The 27,871-nt window shown below is 32.7% G+C and overlaps 1 protein-coding gene across 2 annotated transcripts; it reads right to left on the bottom strand.

Moving 5' to 3' along the window:
• Nucleotides 1–13,805: 13,805 nt before the first annotated feature.
• Nucleotides 13,806–26,064, bottom strand: LOC136202567 (putative 3,4-dihydroxy-2-butanone kinase). Of its 2 annotated transcripts, XM_065993264.1 has the most exons (20): nucleotides 25,789–26,064; nucleotides 23,078–23,151; nucleotides 22,906–22,969; nucleotides 22,131–22,243; nucleotides 21,965–22,012; nucleotides 21,660–21,731; nucleotides 21,477–21,566; nucleotides 20,675–20,848; nucleotides 19,564–19,647; nucleotides 18,500–18,555; nucleotides 18,142–18,272; nucleotides 17,975–18,067; nucleotides 17,783–17,847; nucleotides 16,497–16,640; nucleotides 16,374–16,414; nucleotides 15,847–15,930; nucleotides 15,686–15,759; nucleotides 15,502–15,614; nucleotides 15,331–15,426; nucleotides 13,806–14,257 (listed from the first exon to the last, which is right to left on the bottom strand). In XM_065993264.1, the coding sequence occupies exons 1-20, from the start codon at nucleotides 25,826–25,828 to the stop codon at nucleotides 14,126–14,128; spliced, it is 1,788 nt and encodes a 595-aa protein (XP_065849336.1). In that variant the 5' UTR covers nucleotides 25,829–26,064; the 3' UTR covers nucleotides 13,806–14,125. The 2 variants fall into 2 exon arrangements, with proteins under 2 accessions (XP_065849336.1, XP_065849337.1); XM_065993265.1 differs by lacking the exons at nucleotides 22,906–22,969; nucleotides 23,078–23,151; nucleotides 25,789–26,064 and having other exon boundaries at nucleotides 21,965–22,043; nucleotides 22,131–22,220.
• Nucleotides 26,065–27,871: the final 1,807 nt, after the last annotated feature.

Here is a 27,871-nt window from a genome sequence, read left to right as displayed (position 1 = left end):
AACTATTTGTAAGCATCTTGTTTATTTATTCACGAACTTTGTTTGTGAGCTTGTTTATGTACATAATTAAAGAGCTATTTACAATCAAACTTCATAAATATAATTAACGATTTACTCACAAACAATTCATGGTCAGATAATTTTCTTAATAAACTAAGTTCAAAGAAGATTTTGGGTTCGAAACAAGCTCGAAGCTCGGCTTGAGCTCGGTTATTTTCTAATGAGTTGATCTGAGCTTGAACAAGCCAAAGCTCGGTTCGGGCTCGAGCTCGTTAATTTTATAGCGAGTCGAGCTTGAGCAGGCCAAAGCTCGGCTCGGCTCGATTACAGCCCTAGTTATTGATATTAACGTATCATTTTTTTTAGAGGAAATTTGATATTCTGCGATAGTCTTTTAGTTAATTTTTAAGTTAAAATTTAAAGAGATAGTCAAAAATCAGTTCCAACGGTTTTTTAATGGCTCCTCAAATCACTAAGAGCGGTCTCTTAGTGGCTCCTTAAATACTAAAAGTCTAATCATCCTCTCTATTAATAGAGAATCTATCTTCACTTTTAGTGTCTCCTTATTTCATTTTTTATTAATAATTTTTTATTGAAGAGCCTATATCCTCACTATTGGTAAATATAACAATAATTAATAACTATAATGATAAAATAATAAATAAGAAGTGAATATGATAAGTATTGTTGGAGATGATATGCATTAGTCACCTTTAAATCACTAAAAATTAATTATTTATATTATTATTCGAGAGTGGACTAAGAGTCTCTTGGAAATGCTCAAAGCATTTTAAAATTGCTAATTAGAGATTTAACTTACGTTGAAACTGTCAATTTGATCACTCTTATAATTAAAATAAAATTATTTATACTTTTCATGTCAATTTGAATCCATATTTTTTTGTATTTTAGATTTTGATTTTCAGTTCAGTTTTAATAAAAAAAATTAGTTTAAGTTGAATCGAAATTGATAAATTATACTAAAATATTTTCTATATATGTATATATCATTTTTATTTTGGTTAAGTTTAACTGTTGTTTTTATTAAAAATGAACTGATAACTGAAATTACAATATCATAAAATACGAACTAAAACTAATCGAAAATATAAAACAACCAATCCGATAACCGAAACTTAAAATATTGATAAACTAGACTAACAAATATAATAAAGAAAAATGATTTTTTTTTTTATTTCAGTTGAGAAATGGATCTAATTAGCAGATTCAACATACGTTGAGAATCTAATTGATAATTTAGAAGGTTGGGGATTTAATGGACTTTCAAGGTATAGCTTGAGACCTAATTGATAACTTTAGAACGTTTTGGACATAAATAGTTTCTAAGATATTGGTTAGGGACCTAAATAAACTTTTAGCCAAAATTTAACAACACAAAAAATACTATTGATGATGGTAGCTATTTTCTATTGGAATTATGTTGTTAGCTAATTAATAATTAGTGTTTGGTAAAATTGTGATGAACTGTTGTTAATTATAGTATGTAAAATGTATAATATATACATTTTTTAAATTAATCAACAAATAAAATAAAACAAAATATAGAAAAAATTCCAAATATAATCCTTGTAGTTTCACTGATTTGCAGATGAGTACCTGTGAGTTTTTTTTATTGAAAAAAGAGTATTTAGATTCTCATCGTTCGCATAACCAATGATTTTTAGGTTGACACTGTCAATTTGTCTGTTAATGACCTCAAAATAGAAAATTCTAAGAGTTTGTTATATTTTAAACAACTTTAATTCTTCAATTATTTAGTTTTGAGGTCATCTAGAATATCAACTACAATTGAGTCAATCTCCGAGATGTTGTTTCATAGTGCATGTGAAATGCAATTCATCCTCATTCCAATCTTATTCATGGCAATCATTAACGAAAAAACAACAGTGATCTAACTCTTATCAATTTCATGCGCTTTCGCATGAGTTAAAATTTCGTGAAAATATGTCAATCTTGTGTGAGGTTACATTCCATCCAACATAAACCCAATTATTTTATGGAGGAATGCCATAGTTGGTTGCTCATTGGAGACTTTACAAGAAGTTCGAGTACATTCATGTTATTGGCGATCGAGCATATCCAAACAAGCTTTCTGGAAACACTTTCAACAACTAAGGATGTCATCATCTAGAAGATCAACTACAACTGTGACTCAATCTTTTAGAGTGAATTTAGGAGGCTAGCTATACTTTCCTTTTTCTTTTTCCTATTTAAGAGAATCGCTCTGTACTAATTCATTATGCAATTGATTAATCTTCTAAATTCTCTATTTTCTCTATTTATCTTGATCTCTCTCTTACATTCTCTCTTCTTTCTCTATTCTTCTCTTCTCCTAAGATCTTTTCTGCCCTAATCTTACTGTCAGAAATCCTAATCCTGACATTGGTATCAGAGATTTCCTTCCTCCGGCCATGGAAGAAATTGATCGACGATGGGAACGGATTTGCAAGGAGCAACATGACTCTGATCAGCAATGGGAACTTCTTTGTAAGGAGCAACAAAACTCTCTTGAACAAATCTGTAAATCCTTCTCAAACTTGATTCAATCAATTCAAGAATTTAGAGGAATCTCAAACCCTTCTTCAGTTGCACCCCAAGTGTTTGATGAAATTCTCGAGAGGAAATTAGAGCCACCAGATTTCAGTTTGCAAGAAAAACCTAAAGAAGTAGTGGATCCTTCTTCAGTTGCATCTCAACTATTGGAGGAAGTGCTTGCAAAGAAGTTGGGCAGCCTAGATAAGCACCACCAACATTTTGAAGAGGTAAGGAATTAGACCAATGTTATTAACATGTTGATACCTAAAATTCAACCTGGATCAAGATCGTTCAATCCTACATTTAGATCTTCTCTAGTTCCAAAGTGATGGCCCCAAACTAACCATTCCTACACCAAAACTTCTGCTCACATCGATGAAACATGGGTAACGACTCAACCACTTTTCAAATCTCCGTTCACCACTCCACTTTGGCACTCAAACAATCTGAAATCCAACTCAACCTTTAGAATTGACCCAACTCATAATAATTTACCTATGGATTCCTCATCCGTCTATGAACAAGCAAATTTCCAGTCCAAGTTTGAACTATGTGGCATCCATGTTTATTGTTACATTCTTTGGGGCAAGAATGATTTAAAAGGGGGAGTAATTCCATTGGTGAAGGTAATTGGAGGAGGTAATGAGAGGCATAAGGATTGTGTTATGAATCCAATCTCGGAGTCTATATTCAAGGTTGCATTTGGAGCTGATTTAGACAACATGAATGGATTGAACGAAGAAGAATTGACAGCCAACATTGAAGAAGAAGCTTTTGAAAAGACGAATTATCTTCATGCTCCTATCACATAAACACTCATACTCTACCCGGTTGTGCCAGTTGACATAAAGGTTTGCTTTTCTAATGATACTCTACAAGATGGTTTTAGCATAAAGAAAGGATATGTAGTAGTTTACCAATCTTATGCAATGGGAAGAATGAAATTCATATGGGGTGATGATACTCTAGAAAATAAACCAGAAAGCAATGAAGATGGTCTGTTTCAGCCACAACCACAAAGTCCGTTCAAGTTCACTATGAATTCCAAACTTCATACATTCTTGGGGACAAGAATGCTCTAAAGGGGGAAGTATTGTCACAATTATTCGAATTATGCCTATTTAGAGTGAATTGCTATATTTCCTATTCTTATTTAAGGTAGGTTATATTTCATATTCTTATTTAAGGTAGGTCAGAATTAATAAGGTGATTTAAGGTAAGTAAGAATTATTAGGGCCATAAATTTAGGAGGCTAGCTATATTTTCCTTTTCCTTTTTTTCCTATTTAAGAGAATCGCTCTGTACTAATTCATTATGCAATTGGTTAATGAAATCTTTATTTCTTTCTTCTAAATTCTATCTCTTTTCTCCGTTTATCTCGATCTCTCTCTAACCTTCTCTCTTCTTTCTCTATTATTCTCTTCTCCTAAGATCTCTTCTGCCCTAATCTTACTATCAGAAATCCTAATCCTGACATCTTCTCTGAGAATGTAATGGAGGCTGGATTTAAGGGTTTGTAAAAGAATATTTTCATTTCGTCAGTGGTCAAATCTAAGCTATGAGGTATCTTAGAGGGGTCGAGTCTTGCTTGGAATCTGGGGCAAAGGGAGGTTTTGGTTGAAGTAGATAGCAGAATTAGTGTAGACCTCATCCAAACTAATGATTATGCAGCTCTTGTCCAAGCCACTGTCGCTCTAGTGAAGAGAGATTGGGAAGTCCATATTAACCATATATACATGGAAAGGAACGGAAGTGCAGAATGGTTGGCTAACTTGGTGTCACATCCGGATCTAAATTTCTAGAATTTATACCTTGATAGTAATATATATTATAATTATTAGGTGGGTGATTTTTATTTGGTGCTATAGGGAAAGTTTGGAGTTAATGTGATGAGTTTATATGTAAATTAAAAGTTTATGGTAAATTTTAAAAGATTATATAAAGATGGAGGACCAAACCTGTAATTTGACAGATTTGGATAATAATCCCAAACCTGCCAAGAGGTGGGGTGCGAATATATCTTCTTTTCTTTTCTATGTTCTTCTTTATCTGTTCTTCGTGATTTTTATCGTTCCTGAACCGTTTCTTTGATTCACGGAGATTCGACCGTCCGAATCATTCGAAATTTAAAACATAACATCCTTATACATAGATCTAAGTCCTAGCCAAAGAGTTTTTGAGTTTCGGCAACGTTTGGAGGGAAATGGCTTAGACAGAATTTAGAAAAGAATCGATGAGGCATATTTTCCTCAATTTAGAGCCAAAGTAAGTAACTATCAACTATATTTTGAGTTTTATGTATATGGATATATATATAATCAAAGAATTTTCAGAAAGTGATATTTTAAGGTTATGCAGGAATTTTGTAAATTGGGGTTTTTCACGATTTTGCTTTTTATTGTGAAATTATGGTTCAAATGAAGCTATTGACTATACTTCTATGTGAATTTCGGATTTTACTTGATTATGTTGATTTAAGGCTTAATTTGGTTGATTTACATATATACATATATGTTTTTGGTTTCAATATATATATATATCTATATTGAACAAAATGAATTTGATGATTTATTACGAATTGTTTTTGGATTGAGAAATCGGTTGCGGTTATTATTGTTATTATTTTGGATTGAAGTCCAAATATGATTTTTATGATACAAAATGGCTAATTGTAGCCAAATGATTTTTGGTTATGAAATAATTTGGAATTTGATTGTGAAAGGATATTTGAGCACGTTATGATTTTATGATTTTATATCCATCGAGAGCTATCCGGATCGGTGGTTCCATATTTGAAGACCATGTTCAGTGAGGGACATGGCCTGTGTACACAGTTTGAAAGACCTATTGGGTATGGCAAAGAAGTGTCGGGTAAGACCATATGGGATAGGCAATGTTAAGAGACGTCTCGATTATATATGTGGTTATGGATTGATACTTAAAGGGAGAAACTTGAGGATGGATACAATGTTTTAAGTTCATTTGGATTATGTTTTACGTGATGATTGATTTTGATATAAGGTTTTACGTTTGATTGATTACGATTTGGTTTGATAAAACGCTTATTTGATTATAATATTTTATAAGGTTTTGAACTCAAGAATGGATACAAGATTATATATTTTTATGGTTTTGGTTTACTACTTTGACTATATATGAACTTAAGTTTTGAGTATATTTTATAAGATTTTGATTAAATCCCTTTATCAATGTATATGTGTAGCTATGTTAAGTAAAGTTAGTTTTTGTAGCTGATAGTTTCTTACTGAGATTTTTGTCTCACCTTTTTAAATGTTTTAATGTTTTTAGGTGAGAAAGTACAGGATATATAGAAGGTTACCGACCGTTTAGGCGGGGTTTGGAAGTTGGCTGCTTATTGTGAGAATTATGGTTAGAACTTTGGTAATTTAATTATAATATAATGGCGTTGGATAATTTGGAGACTCTTAAGTATTGATTATGATCTTTCTATTTCACGCCCGATGCCGATTGAGGTCGTCTAGGGTCGGGTGTGACACTTGGTGGATAACCTTGATCTTCGGCTACATATTTTCAATAGGCCTCCTAAGACTTTGGCAGAGATGAAAATTTTGAGATGAACTATAAATCTGCTTCAAATGAGCAAAAAAATCAGTAAATTATTGCAATGTTTTTTTCCTCAATTAATTCAGTTAATGAAAAATTAATTCACATTAGATTGTTAAAAAACAACTTTTTGCAGCTGCTTTTGTATATAACTTTTAATATTAGTTACAAGGTCTTCAATGATCAAAATAAAACATCAATCTTTATCTTCACCTTGCTTTCATTGCCACATTTTTTGTTGGTGTTTTACAAGCTTCCCTAAGCTTGTTAAGGTACTTTCAGGCGGTCGTTTATATGTATTGGATAGATTGAATTTGTGTAAATTCGATCCAATAAATTGAGGCCAGTTAACACTTGAATGCAGGCTAGGACTTATCGTGGGCTCTCTGTCACATGCAACAATAGTAGGATTCATGGTAGGGGCAGTTGTTCCTCTTTACTCTCTAAATCTTATGTCGAATGGTAGGAAAAGATAATTGTGTCAAATGGATGTGTCACATGGCTTCTCTCTAAATCTTGTTGTTGTGTCAGAAATTGACAGTCTTGGTTTTATTTATGTGACACGTCCATTCAACACAAGATTTAGAGAAAGTCCATTCGACATATGGCTTCTCTCTAAATTAATTTCTAAACCTGCTGGAAAGAAACTGCTGCCCCTGCCATGAATCCTACTATCGTTGCATGTGACAGAAAGTCCACGGCATTCAAGTGTTAACTGACATCAATTTATTGAATCAAATTTACACAGATTCAATCTATCCAATACATATAAACGACTGCCTGAAAGTACAATAACAAGCCTAGGGAAGCTTGGAAAACACCAGCAAAAAAATGTGGCAGTGAAAGCAAGGTGAAGATAAAGATTGAGGTTTTATTTTGATCATTAAAGACCTTGTAACTAATATTTAAAAATTATATACAACAACTCTAAAAAGTTGTTTTTTTAATAGTCTAATGTGAATTAATTTTTCATTAACTGAATTAAATGAGGAAAAAAACATTGCAATAATTTACTGATTCTTTTTGCTCATTTGAAGCAGATATATAGTTCATTTCAAAATTTTCCATCTTTGCCAAATTTTAACAGGTCTTTGCAATATGTTAAAGCAAGATATTACGAGGGTTTCTTTCCCAAGATTTTGTACGTTATAGCCTTGTGTTGCAATTTTCTTTCATAAAAAAGGATGTCTAAATTAAAATATGATAATTTGACCAAGTATACATGGAACAAATATACTACAATACTTTTTTTTTTTTATTCTTGTATATCATGTCTTGTGATCACCCAACTCAGTTAAAAAAACGTTAGTCATTTCATTTTATTTGAAATTATATTTTATAATTCGAAATAAGATTCTTATATATTCTCTATAGGTGCATTGCACATCTCAAAATTTGATTTCAACTGTTAAAAGTACAAATTTGGGACGCATGTGAGATAAATAATACTTTGTTAGTCGCGTTGAATGTTGAAAGTTGTGTTTTTTTTTATCATCAAGAGTTTAATGTAATAAAAATAAAAGTTTAGAAACTTAATGTTTCTAAATAAATTATTAACGGTTTAAAACACTAAAAAAATGAAAGGTCAAGGAATTAAGGAATAACTGAAAGCCAAAACTTGGACATGAAAATACAATGTAAAGAGACTATTCTATTATTTTTTTTGGGTAGGAAAAGAGACTATTCTATTAATATCGTTATAATATTTCTTGAACTTATATATATAATAAAAAAACTAAAAAATATAACTAGAAAATTCCGAACAGTAATAAAGAAAAGGGTCAAATACATAAATATCATAATTAAATATAAAGTTACAATTGAGTAATATCACCAAACTTAATTCTTAATGTGTTATTATTCTCTATATATTATGTTTTTACAGCATAATTTAAAAATTCTAGACTCCAATTCATAAATCATAAATAAAATATATTCTGGACTTCTAATTTATAAATTATAATCCTTAAAATATATTAAAAGTACTGATTTTATTAGTTGGACATAATAAAAAATGATGATTTGACATAGTTGTAAATAGTTTTTAAAATATGAATTTCTGTGTAATTTTCCCTAAAGAAAATAACATACAACTCAAATGGACATGGACAAGTAATGTTACATACCCTCACTATCTCCCTTTCTATATTACTTTAGGCTTAATAGGCATTCAACCTTCTAAATTTGTAACTTTTTTTCACCTAGCCCCCTCAATTTAGGGGACAACCTCTCAACCCCCTCAACTCTCCAAAAACATCACATACAACCCCTTACACCCCTATGTTCGGTCAAAATATTGACCCGTGTAGAAAACGCGCTTGACTGTTGACCACACCAATATCACGTGTCATTTTTTATTAAATTTTTCCATTGAGACCCCTGCTCGGCGAGCAAGCCCATTTGTGCTCGACGAGCAACTACCAGAGATGGATTTCGATCAGAATTCTTATGCCAGAATGGAAAATTTTAATAAAAAAGTGACACGTGACATTGGTGTGGTCAACAGTCAAGCGCGTTTTCTACACGGATCAATATTTTGACCGAACATAGGGATGTAAGGGGCTGTATGTGATGTTTTTGAAGAGTTGAGGGGGTTGAGAGGTTGTCCCCTAAATTAAGGGGATCAAGTGAAAAAAAAATTACAAGTTTAAGGGGCTGGGTGCCTATTAAGCCATTACTTTATTACTCCTTTCATCTTTCCTTTCTCAATCTTTCATTTAACTTTCTTTTAATCACTAAAAATCTTCAAAAGAAGATTTTATGATAATTTAATTCTTTTTAAAAATCTTCTCACCGAATTGATAATAAGAATATGAAGAAGGTTGAGTATTATATCTACGAAAATGCTTTATGTAGCAAGTTGCGTCATAATTAATTGATGCAAAAAGTGTGTTTTTGCAACAAATAAGAATTCGTTAAGTGCATGTTCTAATTTATCATTTTACTAAAGTATTTTTTTTTACAGTAAATTAGTATTTAAGATGAAAACTTGAACTTGAATTTCAATCTCCCTCTAAGTATTTTCTCTGGTATAATATTTTTTTTAAATGCAACACATGCTTCTTGGTTTTGTAAGCATTCACTCATTCGAAATAAAGAAGGAGAATTGGATATACCAATAATCGCACTTATGAGCTTCAAAATTTACAGAGGACGGTAGTAATATCTCTTTTGAGAATAATATAATGAAGAATAACATGGAGAAAATGATTAAAAGCAAGCGAGGCGAGTTTTATATCATCTTCAAGAGGAAAAGACCTGAAATATATTCTTCAAGGGAATAATGTGCAAGCTATGTTGTTGGAGTTAGAGGTAATATTTATCAGTCGTTCAAAAGTAGAGATGCAGCTATTGATCCTTACACCATATTATATAATAAAAGTTAGGATAGTCAAGGAAAATCATATGCTTCTGTTAGAAATAAAGAAGAACAGATTATTTTAGTCAAAGAAAACTATTCCTGAATGAAGTATTATGCTATAATTTTCCTATCTTTTGTTATTACGAGTTGTATCATCTTTCCTTATATGTGAAAACATTGATAAAGTTAATTTCTGGTTTGAAGTGTTCAATTTATTGCATTAGTTTATGCATTGTTGTACATTCAATCAAATAACATTATTGTGTAATTACTTGGTTGCAACATTTGTTTTACTATTGAACCAGGAATTGTTTGATATTTCCCTATATTTGTATTAGTTTGTTTTGAAGCCCCGTTAAAAAATTTAGCATTGCGAGTGTTTGTAACGGGTCGTCAATGAAATCGATGCAAAGAGATTGGTCATATTAGGTTGACTGCTTGACTATAACGCACATTAACTACAATCATTACAAATGAAATATTAAGTAACAGGCCCGGACAATGTCCATTAGATTGTTTGTACAATTGTATCAGGCAAGAACTAAGCCCATTACAAATGTATATATAAGTAACAGGCTTGTCTGGTTCTAGTTATAATATATTGGATGCATATCGAATGAAGTATCTTTTCCATGCTAGGATGAATTAATGAGGTTCACATCTCTGTATTAATAAACCTAAAATTGATAGCTTCCAATAAACTTTGTTTTTGTATTGATATCATTGTTGTAAAATTGTTCCATTGTTATACTACATCCTGTATTGCATGATTGTGCATTTGATCAATATCGGTTATTATGAACTTTTATATGAGTTTCCTTTTAGTGTAATTCAATTGAAAGAATTTGTATATGTAAATAAAAAGAAAGGAGAAAATAAAGCAATTCAATGTTGTAAATAGGAAAGTGCAAATCCGTAAAAAACAATCTTTATTATTTATATGATATCAGTGTAATTTTTTTTATATAAGTTATCATGTCCCTCTTATATTTAACCAAAAAAGAAAAATTTCTTCATACTATATCATCCATATAAGTTAAAATAAACTCCAACTCGGCACCCTTCCGTAAGTGCTTCTGGTTGATACATTGAAGCCCATTAGTCTCCAAATGTACTTTAATACGTTGCCTCTATTTTTCTTCAGCCTTGGAACATACTGCATTTTGGTTAAAGGTTTCACACAGTCAACAAAGCCGATAATCAAAATTGATTCCATTAGAACAATGACATCAAGAAGGTGTTCATTGACAAACTTCATATGAATGTTACGCACAAACCAAATTAAAGAAAACCAATAAGATAATAATTTTTTTTAGTTCTATTCAAATTAGAAAAAAGAAAACCCTAAACTTATGAACTTGTACTTCCAGTCATATGTATTAAGTTTTACACTTGAATCTTGAATGTTCATTATGAATTCATGTGGAGTGAGGATGAATTGAATTTCACATGCACTATTAAACAACATCTTAGATATTGAGTCACAATTGTATTTGATCTTTTAGATGATTGGATCCTTAGTTGAAGGTTTTTTTAGAAGGCTTGATTGGATATACCCGCCAATAACAACAACACACTCGAATTTCTTATAAAGTCTCCCATGAGCAACCAAATATGACATCTCTCCACAAAACAATTGGGTTTTATGTTGGATGGAATGCAACCTCACACAAGATTGACATATTTTTAGACAATTTCAACTCATGCGAAAGCGCATGAAATTGACAAGGGTTAGAATATTTTTTTTTCCGTTAATGATTGTCATGAATTCACTTGGAATAAGGATGAATTGTATTGCACATGCATTATGAAATAACATCTTGGAGATTGAGTCACAATTTAGTTGATCTTCTAGATGATTGTATCCTTAGTTGAAAGTTTTTTTAGAATGCTTGATTGTATATGCCCACCAATAACAGAAGCGTACTCGAATTTCTCGTAAAGTGTCCTATGAGCAAAAAACTATGACATTTCTCCATAGAATAATTGGGTTTATGTTGGATAGAATGCAACCTCACGCGAGATTGATATTTCTTAGGCAATTTCAACTCAAGCGAAAGCGCATGAAATTGACAACAGTTGGAGCATTATTGTCTTTTTTTTTTGTTAATGACTGTCATGAACAATCTTGGAATATGGATGAATTGCATTTGACATGAATTATGAAGCAAAATCTTGAATATTAAGTCTCAATTGTAGTTGATCTTCTAGATGATTACATCCTTAGTTGAAAGTTTTTCCAGACGGCTTGCTTGGATTTGCCCACCAATAAAAGGAATGTACTCGAATTTCTTGTAAAGTCTCCTATGAGAAACCAAGTATTACATTATATAACCTACCTTAAATAAGAATAGGAAATATAGCAATTCACTCTAAATAGGCATAATTCAATAATTGTGACAGAAGACCGCCTATCGACGCACTGAAGGAATTCCCCTTCACCGCCCCATCGGTGTTGAGTTTAGTCTAGTGTGATGGGGAAGGATGCCAACCAATTAAACGATCTTCTCTAATTGGTATGGAATTCATAGCGTGAAGAAGTTTGGATTTGTTTATATCCATAATCGATTTTTCATAGCGTAGACACTTTGCACTATGTCCTTACTGGATCGACTAGTCTGTTGAAAAAGAAAACAGTTCTTGTTTTTCCACAGGGTCCAACAAGTGGCAGCAAACATAATTTTTCAATGCTCCGGAGAGGCATGCTGCTTATCAAATAAATTGTCCTGGAACCAAAACCCCTTATCCATAGTAATAAAACTTTATAAAGTCAGTATGAGGCAGAAAGGAGGAACACGAAGGACATGAACGATTGACTTCGGTGCAAATTGACACATATCCTCATCTCCAACATGCCATCTTTTTCTCTCCAAATTAGTGAGAAATTTCCCTTTGGCAACCAACGACAAGAAACTGTTAAGAGGCCCCGGGCACCGTGAAACTCCTTCCCAAATTCTACTAGCTCGAGATGATCCTTCTTCCCAAATATCTCCTTGTTCCATTGCTTCAAAAGAGGAGTTAAGTTCGAAGAATTGCTTTCAAGTCTCTTTTCCGGTTTCCATGCATTACTAACAAAGTGAAGATAATCAGATCCAAACTCTAATTAACCAAAATTGTTTCACTGAGTTTTGGGACAAGGTTGTAGCATTCATGGAAAATAACAGGGAACGATGGTCCGATTTAATACTAGGAAGGTGATGAATCAGAGCCTTGGGATACTTAGCCAACCAAATGCAATTCCTCACAACTCTATCAGAAGGAGTCATCTCTTCCAAGTAAAACGGGACCTGTAAAACCAAAATCATGGAGGGAAGCAGTGTCCATGAAATTCTTGAAGAGTGGGCAGCCTCATTGAGAATGGCGTAAAATCTCCGGCAATAAACCAAGGTCCTTGTGTCTGAGACCATTTGCAAGAGCCCTTCACAAAAGGCCCTTCTACGAGTTGGATTGGGGCTTCCATAAACAACCTCAGTTTGGAAGGGTAACCAAATGCACAAACTGCCAGCTACTAGCCAAAATAGGGTTATTCCACAAAAATCCAAATCCCTCCAGAGAAGCCTCTTGCTTCCACTCTATGCGAAAAAATCTTTCTTCTTAATAATAGAGTCAGCCATCATACCACTACTTCAAGTATGAAGAAATCGCCACTAACCGTCCCTCGGGAATTCCGAACAAAGGCTTTAAAATACATGGAAAAGATTGGCAGGGAACCAAAATTGAAGCAAGAAACTTACTCACTAGAAAGAAAATTACCATGTAAACCCTTCCATTTTAAATATTTTATCCTTGCACTTAAATTTTTTTTTAAAAATCAACCCTAATCTATGGTTTTAAAATACATGCAGCGGTATAACTGAAAGATATAATTTGACCAACAACATCCTAACAATGCACGTGACACACTGCTAATAAACCGTGTTTCAAAAAGAAATTAAGACATACAAGTCAAATATGTCAAAATTGAAATATATGGATCAATTGGTTAAAATACTTTTATGACCCTTATAAACTATATAGCTACTAATACTATGCCTAAGGAGTATAAGAAATTATAGCAAATAATAAAGGACGGCTCCTAAGACTCGAACCCGTGACCTCTCAATTACACAACAACAATGTTTACCGTTGCGCCAAGGCTCGCCCTCTTAATAAAAAAATTGGCAATAAGCACTATAATAAAAAAATTATAGCAAATAATAATAATAAAAAAATTATAGCAAATAATAATAAAAAAAAATTTTGGCAATAAGCACTATAAGGTGTCATTTCATGTTATCCAAATAATAAGAAAATGAAAAGAAGGCTCAATCATTGTCCGGAGGTATATGAATCCATTAGACTTGTAAAATCGCTTAGACAGATGATACACATCAAAGTTATTCGCTCTAACACATGATCTGCCAAATGCCGACATCAGAACATTTTGAAGTCTATATTCTCACAGTTGTTCAAACTTTACATTTTCTTTTTCTACATGAATTCTGTGACTAAAACTTGCTCTCTCAGCTTTACCCAAAATTTGCATAAGCGGAAAGCTAAAGTTAGGCAAAAGGGTTGGCTCACCAACAAAAAATTGCCTCTTGTATATGAATATATGCAACAGCCACTACAAAATTGATGGCATCAATTGATGGGAGACTCACACTTCTTCTTCATTGCTAAAGCAGCTGCTGTGTACCATGTAGCTGCTGCCATTGCTCCTGGATCTGGAACAGATGCAAGGATCTCCGCAGAGACGTAGCTCGAGCGGCCAGCCTGCATTAAGAGTTTTCATAAGGCATATGATGTGATACATTGAAGCCGTAGCCAATTAATACCTAGTTCCATTAAAGGATTGTGACAACAAGAATTAACTGGAAAGATCAAAGCAGTAGTAATTTAACTGCAGAAACATGCATTAGCTTCAATCTAGCTTCTAAAGGAAACTTCCATAAAATCAACATTTTTGTAGGCAATGAATTAAGGTAGCCAAAATTGGAAAGTGGCAGTTATACGACATTAAGTTCAGAAGACATTTGATTTTCCTTTATTAGTGTGGAAAAGAAAACTGGTAGACATCACAGGCAGCTGCTAGGCATCCAGATGCTGAACTGTTTGACAGATGCAGGGCCACATATAGTGTGGTGCGATACATCCACCAATCACAACATATTTTCATATCCTTATCGAGCATAGGTCTATTGTTTATATAGCAAAACTTCCAAAGGTTGGTACAGGAAGGAATGTGATGGTCAAAACTTGTCTTCAAACACGAATTAGAGCCCTGAAATTTTACTACTTAAATGCTGCTCAAGTAATTTACTCCGCTTTGAAATGATAAGCATGCCCATTCCCATTTAAATTAATGAGAGCGATTCCAAAGTCGAATTGCTTTGCTCAACAGACTCATCCAGAACTGCTCACTTCTTCACCTACATCTCACAACTCTTGCCAACCTAGATTGAATTGTTGGTCCTTCATTATGTTGCTAACAATCATCCTCTTGATTCATTGTCTTAAGCAAAAACATCCTTTACTTTCAGATGAATCAGGGTCCTTGATCTCACAAATCTCATCCCTATGGACATCAATTTTTATTTTTCTACACTGTTTTTGTATCTCTCATTTCTCTACTTCTACATTTCTGAAACTAAAGATGAAATATTTAACCAACCAATATCTCGTGAATCTATTTCACATGTATAACAATTTACTGCACTTCTACAACTCTAATCATAATGAAGAACCGTTGTTGGTCAGAAGCCAATATGAATTATTTTTACTGTATTCAAACCGTTGTTGGATAAGTAATTAGGACATCAAAAGAAAGGAGAAAATATATATATCACCTGCGCCTGCATGTGTTTGGTTGATTCTGCCCCTGCTAATGCTGCTTCAGATGAGAGAACAAAGGCAGTCAAAGAATTCTCCCCTGTAGTCAATTTCTGTATAGAAAGTAGGCATAAGAATTTAAGCTAAATCAACTTTAAGGATTAAAGACTACCATTCTCGCTGCTTACCTCCATAAGAACTTCTAAGGCTGGAATCAGTGCATCTAACATTGTACGGTAGCCAGCACTAGCCCCACCATACTTACTGACTGCAGCAATGGAAGCTTGAAGTGCTTCAGCCCCTGTTGCAAGAGAGTGGATTTAGGACAAAGCCATTTGTATCTACAAATTATCACACTGAACATAATCTTACATTGTTTTGGAGTGACCACTGATTCTTTATTTGTTTTCAACTGTGCATAAGCTGCCTTGCAAAATATATTGTATCTGTTCCAAAGAGTAACTGGACCAATTAACAACACATAAATAGCATAATGAATCAAAATAGAGCAGAGACAGAGTAAGTAAATATACAATATCCCACTCGTTCCTCCCATAACTCTTCTGATAGTTGATCCGATTTCATTTACTGTTTCCGCAGCATCGTTGAGGGGATAACTAGGAACAAGAAAAAATATTCATGTGAGAAAACCCAGAAAATTCTTTGAAAATTTTTCGAGGAAAAAAAAAGCATATTCTTTCATTTTTTCAGTAACTTAAAATATCTGATATATGCATTCTTGGCTAGTATGTAATTCCAAGATGATATGCAGGGGAATCCAAATCAAGTATACTAGTTCCAGAATTCATTAAAAATCAATAATAACATAAGAATTCACATTAGAAAGAAACCCAAAAACAGGTAACAAATAATACTTTATTCTAAAAAAAATCACCAGTTTATATTACAAAAAACAATCAGCTTATAAAATGAGCAAAACTCCTAAATGGTTGAGAAAACAATCAGCTTGTAAAATGAGCAAAAATTCTAAATGGTTGAGAAAACAATCAGCTTATAAAATGAGCAAAACTTCTAAATGGTTGAGAACAGAACTGCATACTTTTTCATGTCCTCCAGAACGGCTGTTGCACCCCTATACATCTACAAAAAGCAGATGAATCAAGCCACAAGTCATACACATTTGATAATCAGGAATTATCACTGAGTTCGAGGATAGACTCACTGTTGATCCGCAATCACCATCACCTACTTTGCTGTCCCATTCATTTAAGTTGTCTCTAAGATCAATTATTGCATTCATTGCTGCCTCAATAGCTACCTCAAGGGAATGTCCTTGTTCATTTAATTGCGGAGGACGGCCCAATGACTAATAATAAAAAAAAAAAAAAAAAAGGAACCAATGAGATAACATTGATGGTAATTCAAGAAGGCATTTACAATTTTCTCTCCCTTTCCCGTCTTTGTAGAGTTTAGAGGATATAAGAACCCCATATAGCCAATATATACTTATCTCCCTGTTGTTTCAACACCAAGCAATCAGTCTTTATACTACTACTAGAAAACTGTAAGACATTAAGAAACGGAAGACAACCAAAATTTCAAGCACCAGTTGACATTAAATGTCAAACATTAGAGGCTAAATATAGTTTTAAAAAAAGTTCACAGCAATATCTAAAGAACTAAAATATCTGCATCATTAACAAACTTTAGGAACCAAAAATGCCATGTTTGAATTAGTAGAAAAATAGGTATATGAGGTCAAACAAAGGAAGGACTGGGTATGAAAAATAGGTTAACTTCCATCTCACTCAGTTTTAGATTACATAAACAATGAAAAGTACTTCTTCAAAAATACTACCAGTATCTCATCATTAATATAGGTCATTTGGTGTAAAATTGGGCCATTTGGCCTAAAATTTAGGAGATTGTCCCCCACAGCACATCAAGACGACGGTGATGTCTGCTTTGAAAAGACAGCTGATATCTGCTTGGCTGAAAAACCTTCCTGCTATATTTATTGCAGACGCATAATCAAAATGGGAAAGCCCCTATCAGATTATGTATAAACAAATGCAGGCTGTTGATCCCTACTGTAATTTGTATGCCTCCACTGATATCTGGATCTGCCACCACTTAATATTTTGAGTTGCTCATCTATTTCTTTGATAAACTTAAAGGTAATTTAATTTGGGTTGGACCACTCAGTCATCAGACACCTCAACTTTTAGATTATGATAATTCAAACACCATTTAGTGATTTTTTTAATTATTTGCTTAATTCATTTAGGATAAAATATGGATCACAAAAGCTGGAGAAGTAGTCAGATACAGTCACAACAAATAACCTGTCTTAAAAATAAGTGTTAACATTTTGGCAAAACCATCTAGGTTTCTATACAACAAACCGCAGAATAACAGCAAAATCGTAAACTATAGGTGACATTTCTTGATAATAAATAATTTTCTCATGAGATCCCAAACCAATAAAAACAGCACAAAAGAAAGTACCTCATCACCCTTTGTTAATTGAGAAAATGGCACTGCAACAGGTATCTTGGCAGGTGGACGATGACCTGAAAAAGAGGTAATTCCTGGAAAATTAATTCACGCAGAACATCTACGAATACAAACTTTGTAGTCCAAATACAAACTGTAGTACTATAAATGATAGCTGCAATTTTATGGCACATCAATACAGACCATCAACTCCAGCAGGCCAGAATGGAGCCTTTGTTGGAGCATCCAAACGTTTCAAAATTGCTTCATCTGCCTTCATTATGGAAATGGAGAATCCTGAAAGAAACACCATGAGAAGGTCAAATACTATATTGTTCATTAAAGGAATGATTTTCCCACCACAATCAGACCTGCCATGTCAAGAGAAGTCATGAGTGACCCAGTATACACTCTATCAACAGCTAGTCCATGCTCCAATTGCAATTGAGGGACTGCTTTTCCAACTGCAATCATCAGCTCCATTACAGGAGTGGCACCAAGTCTGCAATTAAGGAATAGAAAAAGGGCCAACAATCAAATATTTACTGAATAACCAGTGTCCGTATATATCATATGGTGATTGATTGAGGAACTAATAACAGATATATCCGCAAAAAACATTCAAGAATTCTGAAGTCTAAACATTAAAAATATACCAAGATGAAAATAAACCACAAGAAAATAGATATAGTTTATTTGGATTCAATTGAAAATAAACCTCAAACTTACCCATTGACCAGGAGCACCACTCTACTACCACGAGTGATTGGGACATAGTTAGTTTCCTGCAACATTATATCGAAGAAAAGATGGAGAATTAAATCATACTATCATGACAATATAGCAAATTATTATCTTAAAATGTTTTTCTTTTATACTTGGATGGAAAAGAATGAATCATTTAAGGAATTTGTAAAATAGAATATATATCCTTTTACAATATAACATACATAGCTAATGGCTCAAAAATAATCAGTAGGTGTGGAAAGTTTTAGTGCAGAACAGTTTCCCCAATAAAGAAACATCTAAGAGATGTAATACTTTTACTAGGTAACGGATTGCAGAGAAAGTGCATATATAATCATTGCATGCCTTTTCCTATAACAATAGATTATTAATGTTATAGATTCAGAGCCTCCTATGTTGATTCCATGTTAAGAAATACACTTAGCTAGAGAATCGAAACAGGAAAGGAAACCGCCTCTGTTAATATAGTGCGCCCCTTTTGTGTTATCATGCATATCTACTGCTTCCTAAAAAAAATGTTCACTCTAGTAAAAGTATCATTATCACATGAATAACATAAAGATATTCAACAATGAAGAAGTGAGTATTTAAATTAAAATTCTCATCTATATTATCTTTTTAATATGCTACTCCCTCCGTTTTTTACTATATGTCTGTTTTAGGTTTTTTATGTCGTTTTGTATTACCAATGCACTTTTAGAAATATTTTAAGTTGCAATAATCCTAATTAAGTCATAAAAATTAGGAAGAGAGAATTTTTGCGTAGAAATTAGATATTTAGGAGAGAGGTATTAAGGGTAAATTAGTCATTTTAATAGTGTAATTAATGTTGCATTGGTCTTGATCAAAAACCTTGACATATAAAAAAGAACATAGGGAGTAATATCTTTAATTTCAAATACAATGGAAGATTTCTTCACCTACAAAATATACATTAGAATAATAATCTTTGCTTTTTTTTATTCTCTCTTTTCACTTTTCTCAAATAAAAGATGAGAATTTTATGGGTGCACTCTAAGCGCTAACAGTAGAGTTCTGATATATACCGGCGATAATATCTGCTTAAGAACATGAGACACCACCACCTGAACAGGCTGAAGATCAGCCACAGCTGCACCAGGTTCACCATGCTGGTAGAGAAGGCAAGAAAAGCAGCATAGTATTAAGATTTTATTCTTAACTGTCCAGATGAAATTGAAGTAGCCAAATGTTCAGCAACCAGCAAGATATGCATACCACTTCAAACAGTAAACTAAAACCATAGCTATTTTTTCTCCTTGATAACTAAACAAGCCTAAGCTGTTTGTATGTATTTTCAATTTTATCAAACTCTTTAACTCTTGTTAATAAGCCTGACATAAGACATTATTAATAATTATGGCCAATATATCATGTTAGTACCAAGAGAATGTAAAGGAAAACCTACAAGACTAATTACTAATTAATAAACAAAGAAATATGAATTTATTCCTTTCAAATACCACCTGCCAAATAAAACTATTATAGACTTTGATGATGCTTTTCCTTCTAAAAAGATAACATTTTGCCTATTATTACTAGCCAATTCAAGTAAATATATTTTTCGAAAAGAAATAAGAGAATATCTGCATATATAATAAGCTGTCTAACTTGGAAAAAAATATTTTTTATGTGTCATCCTTTATGCCTAAATTGAAATGATGAAAAGAACTTGCCTTTTTATTATTATTAGCCTATTTTAAAAACTTTTCTCCACTGCTATAAGTTACTCCCTCGGTTCATATTATTTGCTAGAGAGAGAAGATTTTTCTTGGTTCATATTACTTGTCATTTTAGATTTTCAATGTAAATTTTTCCTATTTTACCCCCTATTAATGAGTCTAGCATTAATTACTCTTTTTTGTCATTTTAATTTTTCAAGGTATGAAGAGTGGTGTAGTTTAATAATGTTACGGAAAATGAGGATTATTAATAAAGAGGGATAGAGGACATTTTAGTCTATTTTTTATAAATTTAATGCAAATCAATAATTCCCTTAATATGTGTAATTTAGTCAAATGTGACAAATATAAAAGCAAAAAATATCAACAAATAATATAATATTAAGCTGATTCCTAGAGCATGAAAAGTAGAATTCAATATGATATAGTTTGCAGAGCCTGACTGGATTTTACTCACAATTCCAAGACCAAGTTCCATCTTATCTGGGCCCAAACGATCTGATGAAACCTGACCAGGAAGCGTACAAACTGACAAGGAAACACCCATTGTTCCAACCATTTCAGATGCATGTTTTGCTTCAGCAGCAACCTCGACAAGAGAAAGTCCAGCAGCAGCAGCAGCTCCAGCGACCTGTCTTTCATTTAGGGAAAAGAATTATACTAATAATCTAATATAAAGATATAATCAAAATCTGATCATAAAGATTTTGGTCAAACATAAAACTCATACATGTCAGTAACACGAAATATAGCAAGGAAACAAAAAAATCAATATCCTGAGAAAAAAGGAATAGAAACAGGATTCTTTTAGCAATCAAATTAGAAAATATATCTGATGGCCAGTTCAACTTCTTTAAGAATCATTTCTTTACTTTCTCAGCCAGATAAAAACTGTATGCTTAGAAAAGCTTCAACCTTTTATGCTTAAGCTGGTACTAACTTCATTATATCATTTACGTAAAAATCCTGCAGTCAACATTGAAGAAAACCAGAATACTCGATTGTATTCAAGTAGAAAAATAATTTATAAAAAGTTCAATCACTTGTTACTTGGAGAATTATGAGAAGAATCTAAGGGCAACAGTTGCTTGACTGAAAGGAAAAAAAAAAAAAACTGGAAGACAAAAGAAGTTTAAAATGGGAGGGGAGAGAGAGCATCAGAAGCACGGCATCTTGAAACTAAAGTACATCACACAAGTGACGTGCATATTGATGTACGAGTGTGTGCAAATATATATAGACAGATAGGGAGAGAGCACCTTATGAACTAGAATAGTCCCTGCCAGACCACGCCGTCCAGCTATGCCCCGAGGTGGTGGTAAAGCACAATCATCTCCAACAATTACAGTCTGCATGAGGAAAAGATGACTATACTTCCAATAAGTTCTCCCTAGCAATGGTTTAAATCAATGACAATGAACATAGTGTGAACTAAAATATACCTCCACTTTATAACCTTCAGATTTTGCTTGCTCAGCAGCCAAACCAAAATTTAATCGATCTCCAGTATAGTTCTGTTGGCAGATTAGATTACCATGAATCATGAATCCACAAGTCACTCTCATAATCAAAGCTTTGTTCATAGTATCAAGCGATTCACAGGAAGGAAAAATCATTTATTTGCCCATCAACCTTAATGCCCTAGTTAAATCTCTCATTTTTCTTCTCTCCTCCTTCCTTTCAAAACATCCAGACATACCCTACAATGTTTATGATTTACAAAGTAAGTTATTTTAGAAAAAAATACCTTGACAATCAGAAGACAACCCATGGGACCAGTAACAGCTCGAATTCCCTAAAGTTGAATTACATTAGATCAGATTCATCTAAAAAGAAAAAAGAAATAAAATACTCAATTGATTAAGACCATACATAATATATATCATGGTAAGAAAACGACAAAGAAATCATACAGCTAAAATTGAATCAACTTGCGGAGAAGCAAAAACATCTCCACAAATAGCAGCTGTGAGCATCCCCTCTCCAACAAAACCAGCATGAGCGGGTTCATGTCCACTTCCTCCACCTACAACAAAGTAACTAATGGTTATAGAAGGCTCTTGCAAAACTAGTCACCTATTATACGCTTAGGTTTCTTACAATTTTATACATGTATGCATGTATCATATGTCCATGTACCTGATATTTTTCTATAAATTGATCAAAGACAATTAAATAAAAAAGCAAATGACCAAACCTCAGTTGAAAGATCAAATTAATACAAATTGCAAAATGAATAACACTTCAAGATTCTTCATGTTCATAATAATTCTAATGGTTCGAATAACAATTTGTCTTAATGTGTAGAACATCTTAAAACACTAGTATCTTTTTTTTCTTTTGTAGAGCTTTAATATAAAAATGACACCCCAACATACCAAACTAAAATTTCATACACTAGCCCACTGTTCTTCATTCAATAGTCCACAGTTTCCAATGCATTACAGATTTTGCATCACTGTGGATGTGTATTCGTGTATTTTGTTGCCAAAACTGGAGGTAAAAAGAGTTTTCAGAGCATAGGCAGTACAGGACATAAACACAGAATAGCACTATCTCTTTGTAAAAAATTACAACATCAATGAAGTAGCAATTTTCAGAGCCAAAAAAGCATAGGACCCAAGACTCTATAATAGGATCCAACATTTCAAACATAAACAGTATTCAATTGATGTGCAGCAAACAAACCTGATATCACTGCAACCTTGTCATATGTGGCACTTGAAATATCAGCACGTAAAACAACCTTGACCTGTGTTTCCCCACAAACAAAAAGATTGTCACAACAACTAATAGTAATTCTGCAGACAGAGACCCAATCCAATTTGTAAATAAACAGATTCTTTTAACAACAAACCACCTCTGGAAAACCATCCAAGTACTGCAACGCAGGATAAACTTCTGATAGACCTTCGATGAACTCAGTCACCACATCTGCATTCAACAGCAAAGACGACCAAAAAAAATAATTCAACTGCATTGTTTTCACTATAAAATTAAATACAAAAATATAACTAACTCTGTCCATTACAGTTCGAAAATCATTTTGCAACATAGTTATAATTTACAACAGCTGAACATACAAAAAATGCAAAGTAGTTTACCTAGAAGAGGTGATATGCATACAAAAGAATCAATACCAAGATGGCAAGATCCTAGCTGCCAATATAGAGGTAAGGATGCATCACCTTTTTCTTTTTCAATGGAAAAAGCTAGCAGATGGAGACCAAGAATTCAGGCTTGCAGGAAGTGACAAAATACTATAATGCCCCAAAAAAGATTATTTTCAATATTTTCCTGTTTATTGCCTATTACAACTGTAAAATTAAAGATTATTTTCAGCAGTTTAGGTTTTCATCTCAAAAATCATAAAGTTTTATGAGAAATCTTGAAAATCGTTAGAGGACTGCAAAATAGTGTTCATCCTCTTTCTACTCCTCCAGATCATGTTGTAAAATTGATCAGTTTCCGTGAGATGCTTCGGTTCACCTCCTCAACTAAAAACTAACTTAGGTGGCTTTTCCTTGATAATCCAAGTATATAGTAAGCAATGCATCAAATAAGTTCAGTTAAATAGTTTCTAAAACATACATTCGAACAAAGATTAGTTACAAAAAGTTTCGCAAATGAAAAAAAATGCTAGTAAATCACATCAGTGCATCAACAAGAGGAAAATACAAGAAACCAAAAGATCAAGTGCCTCTAAGTTCAGACATAATTCTCAACTGAGTCACCAAGTCAAGGATCTTGATTATAACAATTCCGCATGTAAAGGAGGTTTTCTCAACATCAGTGAGAAAACCTCCTTTAGATGCTTCGGTTCATCTCCTCAACTAAAAACTAATTTAGGTGGCTTTTCCTTAATAATCCAAGTATATAGTAAGCAATGCATCAAATAAGTTCAGTTAAATAGTTTCTAAAACATACATTCGAACAAAGATTAGTTACAAAAAGTCTCGCAAATGAAAAAAAATGCTAGTAAATCACATCGGTGCATCAACAAGAGAAAAATACAAGAAACCAAAAGATCAAGTGCCTCTAAGTTCAGACATAATTCTCAACTGAGTCACCAAGTCAAGGATCTTGATTATAACAATTCCGCATGTAAAGGAGGTTTTCTCAACATCAGTGAGAAAACCTCCTTTAGATGCTTCGGTTCATCTCCTCAACTAAAAACTAATTTAGGTGGCTTTTCCTTAATAATCCAAGTATATAGTAAGCAATGCATCAAATAAGTTCAGTTAAATAGTTTCAAAAACATACATTCGAACAAAGATTAGTAACAAAAAGTTTCGCAAATGAAAAAATTGCTAGTAAATCACATCGGTGCATCAACAAGAGGAAAATACAAGAAGTCACAACATCAAGTGCCTCTCAGTTCAAACATAATTCTCAATTGAGTCGCCAAGTCAAGGATCTTGATTATAACAATTCCGCATGTAAAGGAGGTTTTCTCAACATCAGTGAGAAAACCTCCTTTAGATGCTTCGGTTCATCTCCTCAACTAAAAACTAATTTAGGTGGCTTTTCCTTGATAATCCAAGTATATAGTAAGCAATGCATCAAATAAGTTCAGTTAAATAGTTTCTAAAACATACATTCGAACAAAGATTAGTTACAAAAAGTTTCGCAAATGAAAAAAATGCTAGTAAATCACATCGGTGCATCAACAAGAGGAAAATACAAGAAACCAAAAGATCAAGTGCCTCTAAGTTCAGACATAATTCTCAACTGAGTCACCAAGTCAAGGATCTTGATTATAACAATTCCCCATGTAAAGGAGTTTTTCTCAACATCAGTGAGAAAACCTCCTTTAGATGCTTCGGTTCATCTCCTCAACTAAAAACTAATTTAGGTGGCTTTTCCTTAATAATCCAAGTATATAGTAAGCAATGCATCAAATAAGTGCAGTTAAATAGTTTCAAAAACATACATTCGAACAAAGATTAGTTACAAAAAGTTTCGCAAATGAAAAAATTGCTAGTAAATCACATCGGTGCATCAACAAGAGGAAAATACAAGAAGTCACAACATCAAGTGCCTCTCAGTTCAAACATAATTCTCAATTGAGTCGCCAAGTCAAGGATCTTGATTATAACAATTCCGCATGTAAAGGAGGTTTTCTCAACATCAGTGAGAAAACCTCCTTCAGATGCTTCGGTTCATCTCCTCAACTAAAAACTAATTTAGGTGGCTTTTCCTTAATAATCCAAGTATATAGTAAGCAATGCATCCAATAAGTTCAGTTAAATAGTTTCGAAAACATACATTCGAACAAAGATTAGTTACAAAAAGTTTCGCAAATGAAAAAAAAATTGCTAGTAAATCATATCATCGGTGCATCAAAAAGAGGAAAATACAAGAAGCCAAAAGATCAAGTGCCTCTCAGTTCAAACATAATTCTCAACTGAGTCGCCAAGTCAAGGATCTTGATTATAACAATTCCGCATGTAAACGAGGTTTCTCAACATCAGTGAAAAAAGAAAAAGGAATCGCACTTCCACAAAATTCACAATACGGAAAAAGAAGAGAATCGGTGAAAGCAAAGTACAGAGAAAGAAAAATGCGAACCATTGGGGTCGTTGATGAATTTCTTCCCTGTAAACGCCATTGAAACGGCGTCGTAGCAAGGAGAAAGACAGAGAGTAGGAAGAATGAAGCTCTGGTGAAAGAGTATATGATCAAAAAGAAGTGGAGAGAGAGTGATGGACTCTCTCTGACTCTGACTGTGAGAGATGAAATTGAAGAGTGAGGAAGGAATGATCTTTCCGTCGTTTCTCTTTCTTTTCTTGATTGAGGAAAGATTGGCAAGGACGAAATGAGACGGGAAGATTGATAGATTGATAGATATATGAAAAAAAGAAAGATATCACCTAACTTCAGTTTTCATTTTTTTAATTTTTTTTTTTTTCTTAATTTATACTTTTTTAAGGTTTAGACTTTAGGCTAAAACTGCTAAAAGTTATTCATAATAATAATATAATTTAAAAAATACATATATATCCTCAATTTTTTCGGCATTTATCTCTCCGATTATTAATTAAAATATATAAAACAATCAAACATAATATCCAATCTGTCTTTAAAAAAAATCCAATATGTATCTTAAGTAATACTCGTAAAAAAAGAAAAAGTTACTAATTAATCAATTAACTTAAGTTTAATTAGTATTTTTTATTATGTTATATCTTCGAATAAAAAAAAAGTAAGAAATATAAATATAATCTAAATTGATTGAAAGTATGTACATTGATCAAGGTAGATCAATAGTCATTTTTTTTATATTAATATATGTCAAAGTTTCAAGATTTTTATATTCCATTTTAAAATTTAGAAGTTATCATACTAGAATATTAAATTAAGGGACCATGAGTATATTTTATAATTTTAGTCCATAAATAACCTTATCAGAAGAATGTAGCTAGATAAGTGCACATCATTGTCAATTTGTCATTGTTAATTTATACTTAAATATATTTTTCTTCGTTTAAGATTGAATTATATGATAATAATAATATAGTTAATTGGGAAGTAATATTAGTAGAGAGAAAAAAGATGTTAGTAGAGGAACGGAAATATCATTTATATTAAGAAAAAATTTAAGATGTGCCCGACATATCATCTATGAAAAATGATGTGGTATGTATGACCATTCAAAATAAGACAATTGTGAAAAAAAATTAACAATTCATTTAAACTTAATTAATTTAATTATAATAAAAAAAAGTAAGTAATATCTTATCTCTTTCGTTATCGCTTCCCTTGTCCTTTTCTTTTCTTCTACATCCAAAAATGTAGTTTTCTTTGAGTCTTTCAGAACAACATCGTCGATCAGAGTCCATTCAATCTTCAACAGTCGCCACCATTTATCTTTTCTTTTTCTCCCATCCCGAAGTAAACCACCTCTTGAACCATGTACGGACGACGAGACAAGTAGACGCAAATTCTGACGAATGCTACTCCGATTCAGATTTGATTCTACTAGAATGAAATTTATCACTAGTGCTTCTTGGGTATTGTTATTTCACTTCTTCTAGTTTCACACTAGAGTCAATTTTTAGTTTTATTTCAGTTTCATATTTGAGTCGATTTTTTAATGTTATTTTCTTTTCCTAATTTTGCAATAGCAGATTGGATGTTCAGAGACTTTTCTGTGCGTTAATGGAGAAGTTACTGGTGTGGAGATTGAACAAGTTAAGACTTCTGTACATTCGAAAGAAAAAATAAGATTTCAAATGGATTCAAAAAGAATTAGATCAACATTCTTAAAAGATTGAGAGGATAATTTTTTTTTTTTTGTCTTCAACTTAATTCCTAAATTCTCTTTTGTTGAAGACTATTTTACTGCACATCTTGAAAAGAAAAGAAACCAAAATTTTTTTTTGCAATCCATGTACTGATTTGAGTTGGAAAGAATTTGACATAATAATGTTAGTGGAAGAACTTACCTCAATTTCAAGATAAGATAGCAATTCAAAAAGGGGGCATAAGGGGTGTGTAATTTTTTAGGTTAATGAGATTTAGTATAATTAATTTACTATGAGCTGTTAATTTACTATGCTGTTAATTTTTTTTATACACTTGCCTTATTTTGAATGGTTAGGCATACCGCATAGGTGTACCAGGCATACCACCTATGAAAGATGATGTGGTA

This window comes from Euphorbia lathyris, chromosome 8 (genome assembly GCF_963576675.1).
Source record: "Euphorbia lathyris chromosome 8, ddEupLath1.1, whole genome shotgun sequence".
Classification (NCBI taxonomy): Eukaryota; Viridiplantae; Streptophyta; class Magnoliopsida; order Malpighiales; family Euphorbiaceae; genus Euphorbia; species Euphorbia lathyris.
Note: the sequence above shows the minus strand (reverse complement) of the source record. Positions and strands in the feature narration are given on the sequence as shown.